General features: G+C 41.5%; 1 protein-coding gene across 1 annotated transcript in view; it reads left to right on the forward strand.

Annotated features, from left to right (window-relative positions):
* Positions 1 to 18,058, forward strand: part of SYNPR (synaptoporin) — a 260,157-nt gene that overhangs the window by 208,989 nt on the left and 33,110 nt on the right. Inside the window, exon 4 of the mRNA XM_087824672.1 lies at positions 4,632 to 4,830. Within this exon, the coding sequence (XP_087680798.1) occupies positions 4,632 to 4,830 (199 nt within the window). The remainder of the gene's footprint in view (positions 1 to 4,631; positions 4,831 to 18,058) is intronic.

The raw sequence follows: 18,058 nt of genomic DNA on the forward strand, positions 1-18,058 counted from the left end.
TTTCCTCATCTGTATGATAATGGTAGTAATAGTACCTACCTGAGAAAGTTGTCATGAGCATTAAGAGAGAAACAGTCAGTAAAAAACCCAGCACAACGCCTGGAAGTTGAAAACTGAGGTCATCCTCCTCATAAATATTTTTATTAATAAAACGACAGCAACTTGCTTAATATTTTCCTAGGTCCTACAAACACAACTAAGAACTGTGGGGTCACAAGCAGTTCCTTTAGTCTAAATGAAGCAGCAGTGAGATGCTTAAAGGGCTGGGTGTAAGCATTGGTAAAAATTAAAAACAAAAAGCTATAACATGGAATCCTCTCATTGATTGACATGATGCAATAAAACTCAGTGACATTCAATTACCCCTTGATTGAGCCAGGCCAGCCAAGAAGGGAGTTAAGCATTCGAAAGCAACGAATTAGATTTGGTCTCTTTTGCAGGCTCCAGCAATTGTTCCCTGACGGTTCCTCACAAGATCAGAGGTGGCCCTGTGGCTTCCAGATTCTACCAACTGACATGCTCTATCTATGCAGGACAGTTTTTACCTCATTTAGGTTCTAAACGAACGATATTTGCTTCCCAAATTAGTACAGCTGCTAGACACAGGCTGGCTGTAAAATCTCTCCCTCCAAGATAAGGCATATGTATTTATCCATATGTATGTAACTGTTGCTTAAAGGGACTTTCTGTTAAATATATATATATATATGTATATATATACACACAAAATATATATATATATATATATGTTTAGTAATATATACCTTCATACGTCAATCAAAATATTCAGTGATGTGAATTGTTATGCTCGGACTCCTTTGAGCTGACATCTTTATAGATGAACCCTCCTTCCTTCCACACAATGGGAACTACCTGAAGCCTCACTCCCCTTTCTCCCCTTTCTCCTGCCTTCACCCCAATGCGGCTCTTGGGCCAAATACCCAGCTTTAGATCATTGATATTAACAAGCACAGCAGATTCATTAATGGGGTTTTTTTGCCCTGTACCGATAAGCACAATTAACATTTACTGTAAACCAACACAGTGAGCTAGCAACGGGGAAACGTGTGTAGTCAGCTGGTTGCACAGGAAACCCCCACTCTTTTCCTCTGCCCCCCATGCCGCCCTCCCCACGTGCTGGGGACACGGCTGGTTCCAGAGTGTTAGCCTGGAAGGCCGGTGTGCGTGTGGCTAGACGGCCGTGGCCGGTGACACTGCTCGGCTTGCTATTTTTGTTTTACACCTTGTTTATTATAAGAAAATCTTTCCAGTGTTTGTCTTAAGATAAGGATGCAAGTTCATAACCTGGCACACAGAAGCCCACAGGGGGACTCCTGGCTACCCCTCCAGCTCATCCTGCGACACCCCGGTTTCCAGCCCCTAGGCCATCTCCTCCCACGTGCTCTCAACTTGCCTGTGCAGGACCTTGGTACATACTGTTTCCTACCTATTTTTTAACGGCTTTTTTGAGATGTAATTCACACACCATGCAATTTATTAATTTCAAATGTACAATTTGATGGCTTTAAGTATATTTGTGGAGCTGTGCATCCATCACCACAATCAATTCTAGGACATTTTTATTACCCCAAAAGGGATCTTCTAACACTTCGCCATCATCCCCAATTCTGCCACCCTCCCCAGTCCCCAGCCCTAACCTACGTTTGTCTCCATAACTTTGCCTGTTCTGAACATTTCAGATGCATGTCATCACACACAGGGGCCTTTGTGCCTGGCTTCTTTCACTTAGCATAAGGTTTTCAAGGTTCATTAATGCTGTTGCATAAAATGGCATTCCATCCTGTGGATATACCGAATCTTATTTATCTGCTCATCAGTTGACAGACATCTGGATTGTTTCTGCTCTGGGGCTGCCATGAACATTCTTGTGCATGTTTTTGGCAGAAAAAAATGTTATAATTTCTCGTGAGTACGGATCTAGGAGAGGAACTGCTGGATCATAATGTAACTCGACATTTAACTGTCTGAAAAACTGCCAGGCTCTTTTCCAAAGTGGCTGCACCATTTTCATTTCTACCTGCTGACTTTGAAAATTCCCATTTTTCCAACTAAAACGTGTTATTCCAATCTTATCTCGTTATACCAATCTCATCTCGCTAACACTTGTTTTCCCATGTTACGTCTTTTTAAATATAGCCCTTCTAGTGGATTCGAAGTTACATTTCATTGTGCTTTCATCCCCAACATGTGGACAATTTCTACTCATTTTTCAAGCTGCAGCTTAAAAATCACTTCTGTGGGGAAGTTTGTCTTGACCATCTCACCCCCACTAGCCAAGAGCTCCTTTCAGGAAACCTTTGCTTTCCCTCTAAACTTGAAGTTCAACATAGGCAGAGACCATCCCATCTCATCTTTGTTTAACCCTATGCCCGGCATCTAGCCATTGTGTGAACTACAGATCCGCTTGTTAAAATTGTGTTGAATGAATGAAATGTTACGAAATAATGAGAAAAAATGTGTATGTTATCTGAACATCACCTATATCAGAAAAATTGGCCCGGCTGGGCGTGGCTCAGCGGTTGAGCGTCGACCTGGGATCCAGGCGATCGGGGTTCGATTCCTGGTCAGGGCACATGCCCGGGTTGCGGGCTCGATCAATGACTCTCTCATCATTGATGTTTCTGTCTCTCCCTCTCCCTCTCCTTTCCTCTCTCTGAAATCAATAAAGATATATTTAAAAAACAAACAAACAAAAAAAAAACTTTAAAAAATAAAAGAAAAATTGGCATTATTACTTTTTAAATCAATTTCATTTTTCAGCCCTCCCACAGACCAAACTACTGAGAACTATTTCAGTGTCTCTGGCAAGGGGAGAAAGGGGTCTACAATGAAACCGTGATGAATGCTTCTGTTTTCCTGGTTTTTAACCGAAGGTGCTTATGCTTCTGTTTGATAAGAAACAGGAGGAGGCTCAGGGCCACCAGCAAAGTCAAGTGGACTGTGTAACATTCAGTTCTAAAGTCAACAGTAGATAAAAAATAAAAAGCACAGGTTTCTGAGACAGGAACTTGGGAAACTGGGCTGTGCTGCTTGGTCGATCAACTAGGTTACAGCCCCTAGAGGCTCTGATTCGTGGATGTGAGACAAGGCCCTGGAATATATGATCCTGATGCTAGATCCTCAGGCTTCTCTTGGAAAAAAAAATATTCATCTCAGTTAATATTCTTATTATTTAACAGGTGAATACAGAAGTTAAAAAATCAAGCTCTGGAGTGCGACACAAATTTAAACACCTGGCTCAATTTGCTAGCCATGTGTCTTAGGCCAAACTGCATAATCTTTCTAAGCCTGTTTCTTATCTGTGAAGGGGGAGAGGGCAGTAAAGTGCCTACATTATACAGTTGCCATGGAAATTAAATTAATCAATGCATATACAACACAGTAACTGGCGCATGTGAAAAACTCCGTTATTTACTATTGTTATTAATACTTTATCACTATATTATTTCTAAATTGTAAGAGAGTGCGCACAACAAATCTTTTTCAAAGGGCTCAAGTTTTGCTTAGTAAGAAAAATACTTCCTGAGCATAGGTTAGAGATTTAAATTTTCATCAATGAGACAATAGTGTCACCATCGTTACTTTTATTGATAATTTTCCAAGTGGTACTTACTTTACTGATATTGGTAAACTTTATGTCTGTTTCCCACAATCCAAGAGTTATTAGGCCACTTCTGAAGAAGCAGAATTTGGGGTCGTGTGTTGAATTACAGTTTACCGTCTGGTTCATACATCTTCCTTAGGTGTCATTTATTGAGCAGGAACTATTGCCCCCCCCCCAAAAAAAGTTTTTTTTATTTTCTCTATTAAGCAATATATTGAGCCTGGATGCTGTCCCGATAGAACTTACTGATAAAACAGAATTTAAAAGTTCAGTCAAATTAGGGTCTATCATTGCCTTACAGAATCAAATGTTCATTCATTTACCCAGGTCCTCATTAGTGAGTGGCCAAAAGTGTCAGGACTTTGGCTATACAGAGAAGAAGAGTATTAAGATCCCCATGATCACAGAGAGGGCAAAGGAGACCAAAAAATGAGTAATTAAACATGTTGCCGAGATAGAGTGGCTGCTGCTGAATGTTATGAACGGCATGATGTGACAGACATGTCTAAGGAAAGGGAGCTATTTTAAATTCATGGGAGGGAAAATGCTAGCGCAGGAGAAGGCATTCGAGCTCACCCTGAATGGCAAGAACCAGCCAGCCACGGGAAATGTCAGGGCGCAGAGAAATGTAGGGAAAGGGAATGGTCAGGGAAAAGACCCTAAGCCAGGACCATGATGTAAGACCTGGTGGGTCACATTTAGGATTTTGGTTTTGAGTCCAAGTTAAGATAAGAAAGCCCTGGGGCATTTAAGCAGGGGGATGTCACAGTCTAATTTATCACAACCTTGGGTGCCCCTCCTTTCTCTCCTTCCCTCTCTCTCCAGGGACAGCAGCCTTTACTTCCACGTTTGCAGTTACAATCTCTAACCCACTTGGTTAGTGAACTTGTCCCATAGGTGCCATATGACTTGCCAGTCGCTGCCCACTGTGCTTTATGGCATGTAGGCATGGCATCCGGTCTTCTCTCCATAGCATTTTACAGTGTCTCCTTAAATCTGTCCCTAGGTTGCACCAGGTGACATTTGAGGTGCCCACCTGCGAGGGAAAGGAGCGGGAGAAGCTGGCACTGACTGGGGACTCCTCATCTTCAGCCGAGTTCTTTGTCACCGTCGCCGTCTTCGCCTTCCTCTACTCCTTGGCCGCCACTGTCGTTTACATTTTCTTCCAGAACAAGTATCGTGAAAACAACCGGGGTCCACTCATTGTAAGTGGTTGGCTTTTTGCAATAACTTTTCTCTGTCCCTTCTCATTTCTTTTTCCAATGCTCGAAGGGTGTTGGAGTTACCTGAGCCCTCAGGGCAAGTATTTTAAAGGAAATCACATTCTTTTTCATCCAAAGCTCTTGGATCTAAAACTAAAACATGATGCCTGTCATTCTTTTGTGTCCCTGTGTTGGAAAAGCATCGCAAGACTTGCTAACAACTCCCCTGAAATAAATCATTGGGAATCTCGTGAGATCAGAGAAAGAGCAGTGAGGCCTGTTGCAGATGCACTTACAATCCCAGCGTTGTGGAGGCAGGGAAGCATTTTCTCGCTGGTTATTTAGGCCATGTGACTTCTGCTTATTTGAATTGCGTGTTCCCTTGATATGTGACAGACTGGCATACAGCCGTTCAGTTTGAAAATGGAGTTCTCCATCTCTGTCGCTCTGTCTCTCTCAGTCTCTCTCTTTCTCCCCCCCCAACTCTTTCCTTTTTGCTTTGTTTTTTATTTATCTTTATTGTTGAAAGTATTACAGATGTCCCCCTCCCCCCCACTGGCCTCCCTCCACCGCACACCTGCCCCGCAGGCCTTCACCTGACTGTTGCTTGTGTCCATGGGTTCTGCATTTATGCATGTTAGTTCTCTGGTTAATATCTTCCCGCCTCCCCCTCCCCACTTCCATCTGAGACCCCTCAGTCTGATCCATGCTTCCATGTCTCTGGCTCTGTTTTGTTCATCAGTTTATTTTGTTCATTAGACTCCACATATAAGTGAGATCATGTAATATTTATCTTTCTCTGCCTGGCTTATTTCGCTTAGCATAATATTCTCCAGGTCCTTCCATGCTGTCCCAAAGAGTATGAGATCCTTCTTTTTTACAGCTGCGTAGTATTCCATGGTGTGAATGTCCCACAGCTTTTTATCCACTCACCTACTGATAGGCACTTGGGCTGTTTCTAGATCTTAGCTATTGTAAATAGCACTGCTATTTGTTTTTCTTATACAATGGTTCATGGGTGAAACCAGTATAGTACAGCATATGCAAACAGGGACACACATACACTTAAGACACAACTCTCAGAGGGGTACATTGTCATGGATAATTTTAAGAAAATAAAATTTAAATTTCTCAACCCTCACATGGACATTTACTTAAAATTTATCTTAGTGAGAATGCCCTACATTAAAAAATAAAATATCTTGCTGTCCTCTTTCTTAATTACTTACTCCTATTTTATGAAAGAAGAGTATCTTTTTCTTTACCCCAAATTATTACTACACAGCAGATTGCTAGGGTGCAAAACCTTTGAGGCACTAAAGAAAGGACAATTTGAAATATCAGTGTTGGTGTTGATAACAGTGAGTGAGTGTAATGCCTGGGTAATGTACTGTTTTGCATATAAGGAGGTTTCCAATTTTTTTCTTTCAATAAATATCAAAGTCCCAATCTACTTGTCAGCTGATGGATCATTAAAATTAATTTTTGGCCCAGCCGACATGGTTCAGTGGTTGAGAGTCCACCTATGAACCAGGAGGTCACAGCTCCATTCCCGGTCACAGCACATGCCCGGGTTTCAGACTTGATCCCCAGTAAGGAGTGTGCAGGAGGTAGCTGAATCAGTGACTCTCATCATTGATGTTTCTATCTCTCTCCCCCTCTCCCGTCCTCTCTTGGAAATCAATAAAAACATATTTTAAAAAATTAACTTTTGGTGATCTGAGGCATATAGCTCAGATGGAATTCAAAGAAATTAATGACATTGCTATAACAAAATTTCATCCATTTTCATCTACTAATTCATGTGAGCAAGCATTCTCAAGACATATAAAATGAAAAATGGAAATAGAATTTATGCTGAATCATGTCCCATCCTAGACATAAATAATATTCATCCCCCTAAATATAAACTAATTGAAATAAAATCAGCCACATACATTTCTAATAACGATTTAACTTTTTGAATTTAAAATTATTAAAATTTATAATAAATTTATGTTGTTTTGGACAAGAGTACATTCATAATATTTGTAATGATTACCCAACCCAAAAGAAAATCTTGATACTTAAAGCATTAGGGTCACTGGTAAATAAAAAGTCTAGTAAATTTATATACATATTTTTGTTGCAAAGAAATATAATAGGGTGTTTGATAAACTGCCTTCTGTGTAAAAATATTACATTAGGCTATAACTGTGAGAGACGTGTAATGGAAATACACATCCAAAGAGAACAACAGGAAATGCTAAACTTCCAACTGTAAAGAAGAAGTTGTCATTGATTTTTCATAGGTGATAGAAAATATCAAATCAATATTCCATTAGATCTGCTTTCAAATGGATGCAGTGGGTGTATTTCTAAGTATCAATACTTATAATATGCCAAAAATTATATTCTGTACAGCTATTTAGACTTATAATAAAATCAAGATTAGATGTAAACTTTATACAAGTAGAAACACAGGTTTTAAAATTTCTTTTAGGGAGTAGGTGAATAAAACAATTTTACAGATCTTTAATTTAGTTTGCATACTATAGAGACCTGATCTTTGAAATAAACACATTTTGAAGGGTAACTGGGAGAAATCCCTGTTTGTAAACTTTGTGGTTAAGTTTGAAGGGACCTGAAAAAAATCAGATTTGTAGCGTTTTAATATGTTATCCTGGATAAAGAAGAGTAAAGCAGCAGAACTTAAACCTTTAGACAAGGGTCTTTTTTAAAATTTTCCCTCTTAAATTGGAGTCAATAAATAGTCTAAATGGCTTTAAAATACCTTTAACAGAGTCATTTATCTTGGGCTCATCCCTCCCTTGTTGTGCAGATGGACACACAAAACAGATTGATCTATGTATATATAGATATATAGAGATATAGATAGATACAGATATAGATATAGGTGTAGATATAGATATAGATAGATATATAGCTATAGATAGATATATAGATACATGTACCCCACAAAGCCACCATGCTTGCATCTACTCCTAGAGTCTGTAGACACAGAATTCTAACGTCTTCCAGAGAGAAGTGGACTCAGCTAGTTTGCCCAGGAAATGGAAAAGATCTATTTTGTTATATAAAACTAAATGTCACTCACATGAAATGATCTCGTGAAGGCACGCCGCCTCATCTCTGCATAGTCTTCTCCATGGAGCAGGATGTAATGAAATCCTGACTTGTGCACTGCATTGGGGAGGTTCTCTTTTATGACATCGTGGAAGAAGAGGAGGGGTGGGAGAGATGATTCTAGTCATAAAAAAGGACAGGCTCCTCGATGAAACTTACTTAGCAGATAAGGGTTAATTTAAAAATGAGCCTGAGTCCTAAGAGTCACAGAGGCCACATGAATGTAGGGGACCCGCGAGATGCCACTGCAGCTGCGCAGGGCAAGCCTTGTCAATTCTAATCCCACTCTGATTGGGGGGGACAGTGTGGACTATTATACCCGCCTTTAATTATGGTAGCAGGTTAAATCAAATCCACAGTGTAATTTCTCAAGGTGGTTTATACCTAAGAAAACTCTTAAAAACTAGAAAAGCTGTCCTGGCCAGTGTGGCCCAGTTGGTTGGAGTGTTGTCCCTTACACCAAAAGGTGGGAGGTTCGATTCCCAGTCAGGGTGCACTTGGGAGGCACCTGATCGATGTTTCTCTCTCTCTCTAAAATAAATCAATCAATAAAAAAATTTTAAAAACTAGAAAAGCATTGGTTCATGTGTTAGCAATATGAAGCGACCCTATTTATTCAGAAAGATGGCTACTGATTATTACTTGGATATCTGTGGTCTTCTTATCTCTGCTATTCTTTTTTGCTTTTTTATTTTTAACAAACCACTCATTTTTCTTCATTTTGTAATTCAGGATTCTCCAAGTTAAATAAACTTAGTCTAAAACAACAAAGTTACCATGAGATGCTAACATGAACTAACTCAGGCAATTTAAAGGAGTCCGGTATCTTTCTAAGCTAAAGATTAATTTCTCTCCTGGCTCTGTAATTGTCTAGGACATGACATTACAGAGCCTGCAGAAAGGAGACCAATGTGTAGGAGAGTGGTGAGGACGGTCACGGTATTGATAGAACAATGACAATGTCCACTGGTGTTGACTGAGTTTCTACCATGTGTCTGGCTGGTTTAATACTTTCAACAACCGTAGTTTATATTATTATTCACATTTATGGATGAGGAAAGGGAGGCTCGGGGAGCTTACCCAACTCTCCCAGGTCATGTCCATCACTGATAGTCAGACAGTAAAGAATTAGAACCCAGGTCTCTCCAAACAAAGGACCCAAATTCAAGAGGGTCCAAAATCCTGATAGGCAATGTGCTATGAAGTTAGAGGGTGGAGGTAAGGGAGACAAATTGGTTTATATACCTGGACAGCTCCTTTACTGTCTAACTCTGGCTATAGAGAAACCAAGCCCTGGAACCCCTAGACTTTTCTTCAAATTTGACAGTCATAGGGTGTTTTTTTTACTTTTCTTCAAAACCCATCTGGAGTTATGGATGATGCTAGGACAACTGGAACTTCCCACCTGTGCTACCATTCATCTCTGTTGCACAGGGAAGATGTCCATGATAGAAAAAGAAGCTCTTAAAATGTCCAGAATCGATGTATATTATAAATTAGAAATTACGAAGACTGTTTCCTCCTACACATTTGCAAACAGTTGTGAGCAATTGCAGACAGACTCGGGCCAAGCTCATCAATGGCCATTCTTTAAAATACCTTTTTCTACTGAATATCCTTGACAAGACCATGCACCTTTAAGTAAAAATCTTAGTATCGTTAGAAGTAACAATGTAAATGATGCTGAATGACACAATAGCAAGAAAATCAGGCCAAATGAGTCAGCCAGTTACTGTGTACATGTCTTCTTGTACAGATCAGCTCTCAGGACACAGCAAGGCCACCTGAATGGTGCACGACTGTGGAACTGAGAGGTCACATCTGGTTACACCTTTTTGTCATGTTCCTCAGAGCACAGTTTTAAAGCCAGTCTCCTGCCTAGATTTCTGTGAAAAGGGAGCTCTGGGCTGTTTTCAGAATCTCATGTCAATAGTGACACTGTGAGGCTTTACTTTTTTCCATATTAATTTGAAGTAGGTTTTTAAAAATATCTTACAGAGCTGACAGAATGCTCTAAGAAGGAGTATATAATAAACAGCAACCCACATTTTGGTGAATCCTTGTCACGACAGGTTTGGTTTAAACTTGCAGGGGTGGGAAACATCCGGCCTGCAGGCCGTATACAGCCCACAGAATCATGCGGCCTGGCCCTGCCAAGGCAACCGCAGTTCCAGCCATCACATTAGGGGTGAGTTAATTAAATGTTTCACCAAATATAGTAGGCTAACTCTTAATTTGATAGTTTTGTACAGCCCATGAATGATGTTATAAATATCCAAATGGCCCTTGGCAGAAAATAGGTTCCCCACCCCTGGCTTACAGTAACTACTGTAGGAGTTAAGGAGAATCAGTACCTGCCTTAAGAGAGAGTGGAAAAGGAAAGAGCTGTGTTATTCCAACTGCTTTTCCCCATAAAGGAGACCGCGCGGACCCCAGGCATTTTCTGGAGAAGTGTTTGCCGGGGCCGGCACACAGTGCGCGGAAGCTCACATCCCTTCATACCCAGGGCCTCCCCCATCTCTTCATGTTTCCCATCAGCCTCAACACGATCCTGAGAGAGCAGGCGAGCAACCAGAATCAGCCCATTCTGCGATTTCCATTTAACTCACCTTTACTGAGCACACATGTTGGCAAATGAGGCCTTGGGCGGTTCACCTGTGGCCAGAGGACAAGTGAATGGCTGAGCCTCTTAGGCTAATGACCTTAAGGCAGTGGCTAAGCTCCAACTCCTGGATTTTAATCCTCTTGCATGACCTGCTATTTAACAGTTGGAAGCCTTCGTCTGTAGACTGAAGTTAATATTAATAATACACACGCACAGGGCTGCAGAGAGCAAAGGAAGAGTTCGGGCCTGCACAGCACTTTGCACAGGGAAAGAAAGGCACAGGAAGTGATAAATTAACAGAATCTAATTGTAACACTACTGTCACTATTGGTTTTAATTACTCTCCTGCCCATTACTGGGTAGCACCCTAGCCCCTTAGGGGGAAATCGCAGCCACCCTCCTTTAATTGACTGCAGGCCTCACAATGCTCCTTTCCTCTGGCCCCTCCACCCCAGGCACTGTGTCTCCCAGGTCAAGGACAGAGCTTGACTCAGGACTGCTTCTAAGATCCTGGTTGATAGGTTGAGCATCCAATTAACCTTTCTGCTCCTGGAGCCCAACTCCATTAGATCACTGGAAGGTGGATTTTTAACTCCCCGAAACAAAATAAGCTCCCCATTTTCAAGTACAGTCTAGGACTATCACTAAGGAAGGAAAGCAGGAGGTGGGCACAGAGGTAGATGCTCAAAGAATCGAATGCTAACGTCTAACTAGCAACTGCATCTTTCCTTCGCTATAGTCAGCTGGAGATCAGATTCTGCAGTCTCTGAGCTTTCCGTGAGTTGCTGAAGAAGGTCTCCCTTTCCCTCTCCCTCTCAACCCTTCCCCTCCTCTTCTCTCCTCTTGCCTCCCCTTTCTTCTCTGTCTCTCATCATGTCAGTTTTACTTCATGTCTAAGTGTATTTTATTTTCATATGTAATAAGGATGTTTCCACAGGCCAAGCAACATGTAGATATTGGTGAATTAATAAGTATGACTGCTACAAATGACCTGCTAGAAGTATGCAGGTGGGCTCTGGTGATCTAGAGGAGAAAGCATACCCTGCTGGAAGCTGGGCAGGGGCACTCCCTCCCCAGGTCCAGTGTACCCAGGTTCCAGTGGGTATGCTAATACTAAAGACAACTCCAGGGCATCTGATGGTTGGCGAGAGGACGAGTGGAAGAGACTGGGTTTGAAGTTCTGCCCAGCTACAGTGTGTCTGGTTCTAAAAAGAATAACATCCTTTGACTCTCCCAAAGTATATATCTTGCTAGTCATAGGCACGCCTGTCAGAATGTGACACTCCAGCTTGTGAAGTGATGTGATGTGTGTTTGTGTGTTTCCACCTACTCACTCTTTGAAACAAGAACTGTTGGCATTACAAAAGGGTATGGACCTAACCTGAGCTGAATTCTTAATCTAAACTATTATATATTGGCATCAACAAATACATTTTTTCCAGAATTGACACCACAAATGAAGGCAAGTAAACTAATAGTTTAAAGTGTTCCCAGCACACCTTCTGCATGTTTTATCAGATTTTACATCCTCGGCTTCTTTATGGTTATCAGGTTCTCTATTTTTAAATTTTTATTGAATTTACTGGGGTGACATTAGTTAACAAGGTTATATATGTTTCAGGTGTAAATTCTATAATACATAATCTGCATATTGTATTGCGTATTCACCACCCAGAGTCAAGTCTCCTGTCACCATTTATCCCCTCTCCTACCTCCCTTCACCCCCTTTTCCCTCTGGTAATCACCATACACTGTTGTCTGTGTCTATGAGTTGTTGGGTTTTTTTTGCTCAATCCCTTTACCTTTTTCACCCAGACCTGCAACCCTCCCTCCCCTCTGACAGCTGTCAGTCTGTTCTGTGTCTATGAGTCTGTTACTATTTTGTTTTTTTGTTTATTTTGTTCATTAGATTCCACATATAAGTGAAATCGTATGTACTTATCTTTCTCTGACTGGCTGATTTCACTTAGCATAATACTCTCCAGTCCATCCGTGGTTTTGCAAAAGGTAAGATTTAATTCTTTTTACAGCTGCCTAGTATTCCAATGTGTTAAAGGTGCCACAGATTTTTTATCCACTCTTCTACTGATGGGCACTTGGGTTGCTTCCAAATCTTGGCTATTATAAGTAACACTGCAATGAACATAAGAGTGTGTATATTCTTTTGAATTTGTGCTTCAGGTTTCTTTGGATATATTCCCAGAAGTGAAATTGCTGGGTTACTCAAAACTATAAAAATCCTACAACAAAACATAGCCAGTAAAATCTCGGACATTTCATGTAGCAATGTTTTTTCTCAGGCAAGGGAAACAAAAGAAAAAAAATAAACAAATGGGACTACATCAAACTAAAAAGTTTTTGCACAGCCAAGGAAACCATCAACAATATGAAAAGACAACTCATTGAATGGGAGAACATATTTGCAGATACATCCAATAAGGGCTTAATATCCAAAATTTATAAGGAACTTATAAAACTCAACACCAAAAAAACCAAACGATCCAAGTAAGAAATGGGCAAAGAACCTGAATAGACACTTCTCCAAAGAGGACACACAGATGGCCAATAGACATATGAAAGGATGCTCATTGTCACTAACCATCAGAGAGATGCAAATTAAAAGGGAACCCTGTGGCACTGTTGGTGGGAATGCAGATTGGTGCAGCCACTGTGGAAAGCAATATAGAGTTACCTCAAAAAATTAAAAGTGGAACCACCTTATTTGAGATTTTTCTTGTTTCTTGAGGTAGGCCTGTAATGCTATGAATTTCCCTCTTAGGACTGCTTTCACTGTGTCCCATAGATTTGGGGTTGTTGTGTTCGCATTTTCATTTGTTTCAAGGTATATTTTGATGTCTTCCTTGATCTCATTGTTAACCCATTCATTGTTTAGTAACATGTTGTTTAGCCTCCATGTCTTTGTGTTTTTCAGTGTTCTGTGTGTGTGTGTGTTGTGATTGATTTCTAGTTTCATACCAAAGATGCTTGATATGATTTCAATATTCTTATATTTATTGAGACTTGTTTTGTGTCCTATCATGTACTCTCTCTTAGAAAATGTTCCATGTGCACTTGAAAAGAATATATATTCTGCTGCTTTGGGGTGAAATGCTCCGAAGATATCAATTAAATCCATCTGATCTATTGTGTGATTTAAGGCTATGATTAACAGATTCTTAATTACAATTTAAATGAGGGCTAATTCCCACCATATTTGGTACCCTGTTTCTCCAAATAACCAGTTGAACAGAGAAATGTGCTATGGTGCAATAGCCTTAGTACAGGCAGTGAAGTGCTTATGGGATTCATGTGATCCTTCAGGGGCTCAGAGCTCTTTGCATCCAGTGTTGGAGCCAGTGGGTCAGGGGACTAGTGGAGAATTTCTGTCTGAACCCCATTCATTTTTGAAAGCTCCCCCCTTATGCCAGAGAGCTCATCATTCAGTTAGAAAAATCAGGACCTAGTGGAAACTTGGCAAAGCCCCAAATGTGTCTTTCCTGTGTGTTTCTTTTTTCATTTAAAGAACCATAAAATGTGAAATGTAAAAAAAGAGAAAAAGAAAAAAAGAAAGACATGTGAAATGTGCCTATCTCATGCCAAGCACACGCAGAAGAAACCATGCTCCCTTTAAGATATAGACCAGGGGTTCTCAACTGGTGGTGGCGACACTTGGTAAGCAATTCTGGAGACATTTTTGGTTGTCGCTACTGGGCAGACATTGCTGGCATCTAGCTGATAGAGGCCAGGGATGTGGCTAAGCCTTCCACAGCGCACAGGGGCATTCACCACAACAAAGAATTACCCAGCCCCAAATGGCAACAGCGCTGAGGATGGGAAACGTGACTTACAGCAACAACCTTTCAGCAGTCATTGAGTACCTACGGTGTGCCAGGCACTGCACAGCAATTTTTACATGCCTTCTCTTGAAATCCTTAAGCTAACCTTTTGAATTTAGTATTTTAATTTCCATTCTTGAAATGAAGCAAATGAGGCTGAAGATATTTAAGAGACTTGCCCCAGAGGCAGGTTAGTTGCTACAGAGACAACATGGGTCGATCTGACCTCACCTCAGAAACTTCTTCGTTTTTTGTCTGAATTCTTCCACTTTTGGGGAACTCTCTACCCCTTACTGTGTTCATTTCTCTTGGTCTATGAACCTCACATCTGGGTCTTGGTTACCCACCATTATGTTCTTCGTCTTCTTTTTTCCCTCTCTATCCACACACACACACACACTCACACACACACACACTCAGTTTGGGGGTTTTTGTTTTGTTTTGTTTTTGTTAATCCTCACCAGAGGATATTTTTTCCGTTGATTTTTAGAGAGAGTGGAAAGGAGAGAGAGAGACAGAGATCAGTTAGTCGCCTCCCGCATGCACCCCAAGATGGAACCTGCAACCCAGGTAGGTGCCCTTGACAGGGAATCGAACCTGAGACCCTTCGACGTGTGGGCCGACAATAACCACTGAGCAACACCGGCCAGTGTGAAACCTCTCAGTTTTGTAGCCTTTGTTCCAAAGCTCTGCTTTCTAATCTAGGGGACATACTGGAGAGGGAAACAGTGCCAACCCCAGAGTTTAAACCAATTTTAGATGTTACCCATGAAAGAACTCTCGTATTTTCCCAGAAGACTTTGAGAATTTCTATACTGCTCCTGACTCCACCTTCAGTTATGAAATTTGAGCCAGTGTGAAGGTTTCCAAGCAGTTCATGGAACTAGTTTAAACTCAGGGCTGCAAGTCCTTTCAACACGACTCCTAAAATGGTATGAAGTTGGGAAGGAAGCGGACAAAGATATTTCCTTATTTAATTAATAGCTATCTGTATATTTTTTAATTTGTCTTATTTTTTTATAGTACCCCCAGACATTATTGGTTTTTAGTTTTTGCTTTTCAAACAAGTTTATGTGGTGCTTCCATTTTGGTCACAAGACAAAGCTCTACCTTGGGTTCAGGAGTAAGGATCGTGGCTGCTTAGGGCCCCTTGGCCTAGGCCCTGTGCTCGGCACCGAGGGCACACAGGGAAATGAGACCTAGTTCCTGAACTCATGATGCCTCTTTATTCCCATTACTCTTAAGGGCAAAATCTGTCCTGGAGAGACAGTAGGGGCCAGAGCTTAAGAGCTCAGGGTCTGTATCCATTCCACATGGGCCCAAATTTGAGTGCCACCACATATCTGTGTGGCCTTGGACAGGTTATAGAACTTCTCTGTGCTTCCTTGGTATTATCTGCCCTGGCTTCCCTACTGCGCTTTTCATGTAGCTGGTGTTTACTAATCTCAATGAGCTGATTGGCTGAAAATCAGGCAGTTAAGGAGAAACTCCATGGACTTTCTCATCTTGAGAAATGCTTTAGAAGGCTTCTTGTTGCACAGTTAACATCAAACTCTCTTTCTTATTATTTTTTCTTCTTTGAGCCTCCAAATTCAGCATAAGCTGCTGTTATTACATACAATGCACTCAGCCCCGCGATGTCCACTCGCCCTGGTGCCCACCACTCAGTCTCCTCCCTTCGGCTCCCCTTTCAGCATCCTGGCGCTCAGAGCTCTTACTTCAAGGAAGGAGGGGAACAAACACAGCTTCGTTAAATTAACCAGGCTCCAGAGAACAGAAACTTGAGTCCCTTATCAACTGGCACATCTGAAAATAGCAAGAGAGTGTGAAGAGCACAATTGTGTAATAGGAAGAAACTGGAAAATGTGATTGTTTGGAGGCATCCAACTGAGAAACTGGGTCAACTGTTCACACTCCTCCTATCAGGTTCTGAAAGTGGCGAGATGTTTCCCACTCCACTTCCCCCGCCCATGATGGCAAAAATACCCTTACTATTTGCTAAGTTTATGTGTTTGATTTCAGAACAGGCAGACACTCACGCATGCTGTTGTGGATTCACTGGGGCCCTCAGCAGTTTAAGGATGTCTTGCTCTAAGACCCCTGGTTCATTAAACTTGCAAATAATGGGCACAAAGTCCAGAGCTTAGATTTTTTGCAGCCCTCTTAGCCCTTTCTCTCAGCTGGGCGTCTTCATTTCCACTGCTTATTAGCAGGGCCCAAATCAAAGCTATGGAGCCACACAAGAATGTGCTCAGGTATGCCCTGGCCAGTGTGGCTCAGTCGGTTGGGTATCATCCCGTGCACCGAAAGGTTGCCAGTTCGATTCTGGTCAGGGCACGTGCCCATGTTGTGGGCTCAATCCCCGGTAGGGGGCATGCAGGAAGCAGCCATTTGATATTTCACTTTCACACTGATGTTTCTTTCTCTCTTCCTCTCCCTTCCTCTCTATCTAAAAAATCAATTTAAAAAATCTTTTTTAAAAAACACACAAGTAAAATGGAGGCAGTAACTCTAGTAAAACTGGCTTGGATCCCTTATGAAGGACATGGTTTCTGGAAATACCTGAGAGCTTGGCCAAGATATGATCTTACCTTCCTACAACCACCTACCTCTGAGGCCTGCAACTTTGAATCTACCTCCACGTTGTTTTCAAATGCCTAAAAAGCATCTAATCGATTCCTATACTGCTTCAAGAAATAACAAGCTAGGCCTGAATTGCCATGGGTTATATTTGAGGCCTAGTAGTCCACTGGCAAATTGATTAAACACACCTACGGACAGAAACGTATGCAGGTATTGACAACCTAGAACTAAAAGACAAAAATATATATATTACAGTGGAAAAAGAACTTAGAAAAATTTTAGTTGAAGCTCAGGGAAAGAGGGCTTAAACGCCATTGCTTTTGCTGCCATTCACTTTTGAGGGCTTTCCACAGGCCAGAGAGTAAATAAAATAGAAGTAATTTCATTTAATTTTCCAAACACCTTTAAGGCAGATATTCCTGTGCCTATTTTACAGACATTGAGTCAGACTTACAGAGACTGAGTAGCTTGTTCTGTGATGCACAGTGAGTGAGCCTCCAAAGACAGGCTCTTCCCCCCTGTGCTGTGCCGTCACCTCATCTTTACCTGCAAGAAGGAAAATGAAAATCCAAGAACATCCACGCTGGAGCTGAAGGTCAAGTCAGTAGGACAAGACAAAGACATAGCAGGATACAAAAGCACAAAAGAAGAGTGTGTTATTACCAGTAATAGAAACACCCCGTAGGAATCAACAGGAAAGAGCCTGTGTTACTGGCTTGCATGGTCAAAGAAAGTTTATGGAGTCCATGGGACCTGGCAGAGAGTAGACACTAGCTGGATGGAAAGGCGAGCTTCTGACAGGGGGAATATCTTAAACAGGAATGAGGGGAGAGGATAATATAATAGCAGACACTTTTTGGCCTGCTGGCTTTGTTCTCTGGGATAACCAGCCCTCTCCCTCTAATTAGTCCTGCTGGACTGTCCATTGACAGTGCCTTACTCCGTAACATAAGAGCTCAAGTGACTCAAGCCAAGCCATCAGTGTGTCCTCTGGGGTTTGTCTGTGGAGTGAAGTTCTCCTTCCTCTGGAATTGCTGGGCTAGAAGATGCGAGTCTAGTTGGTGGCCACATTGCGCACAGT

Source organism: Miniopterus natalensis, chromosome 15 (assembly GCF_054644295.1).
Source record: "Miniopterus natalensis isolate mMinNat1 chromosome 15, mMinNat1.hap1, whole genome shotgun sequence".
Classification (NCBI taxonomy): Eukaryota; Metazoa; Chordata; class Mammalia; order Chiroptera; family Miniopteridae; genus Miniopterus; species Miniopterus natalensis.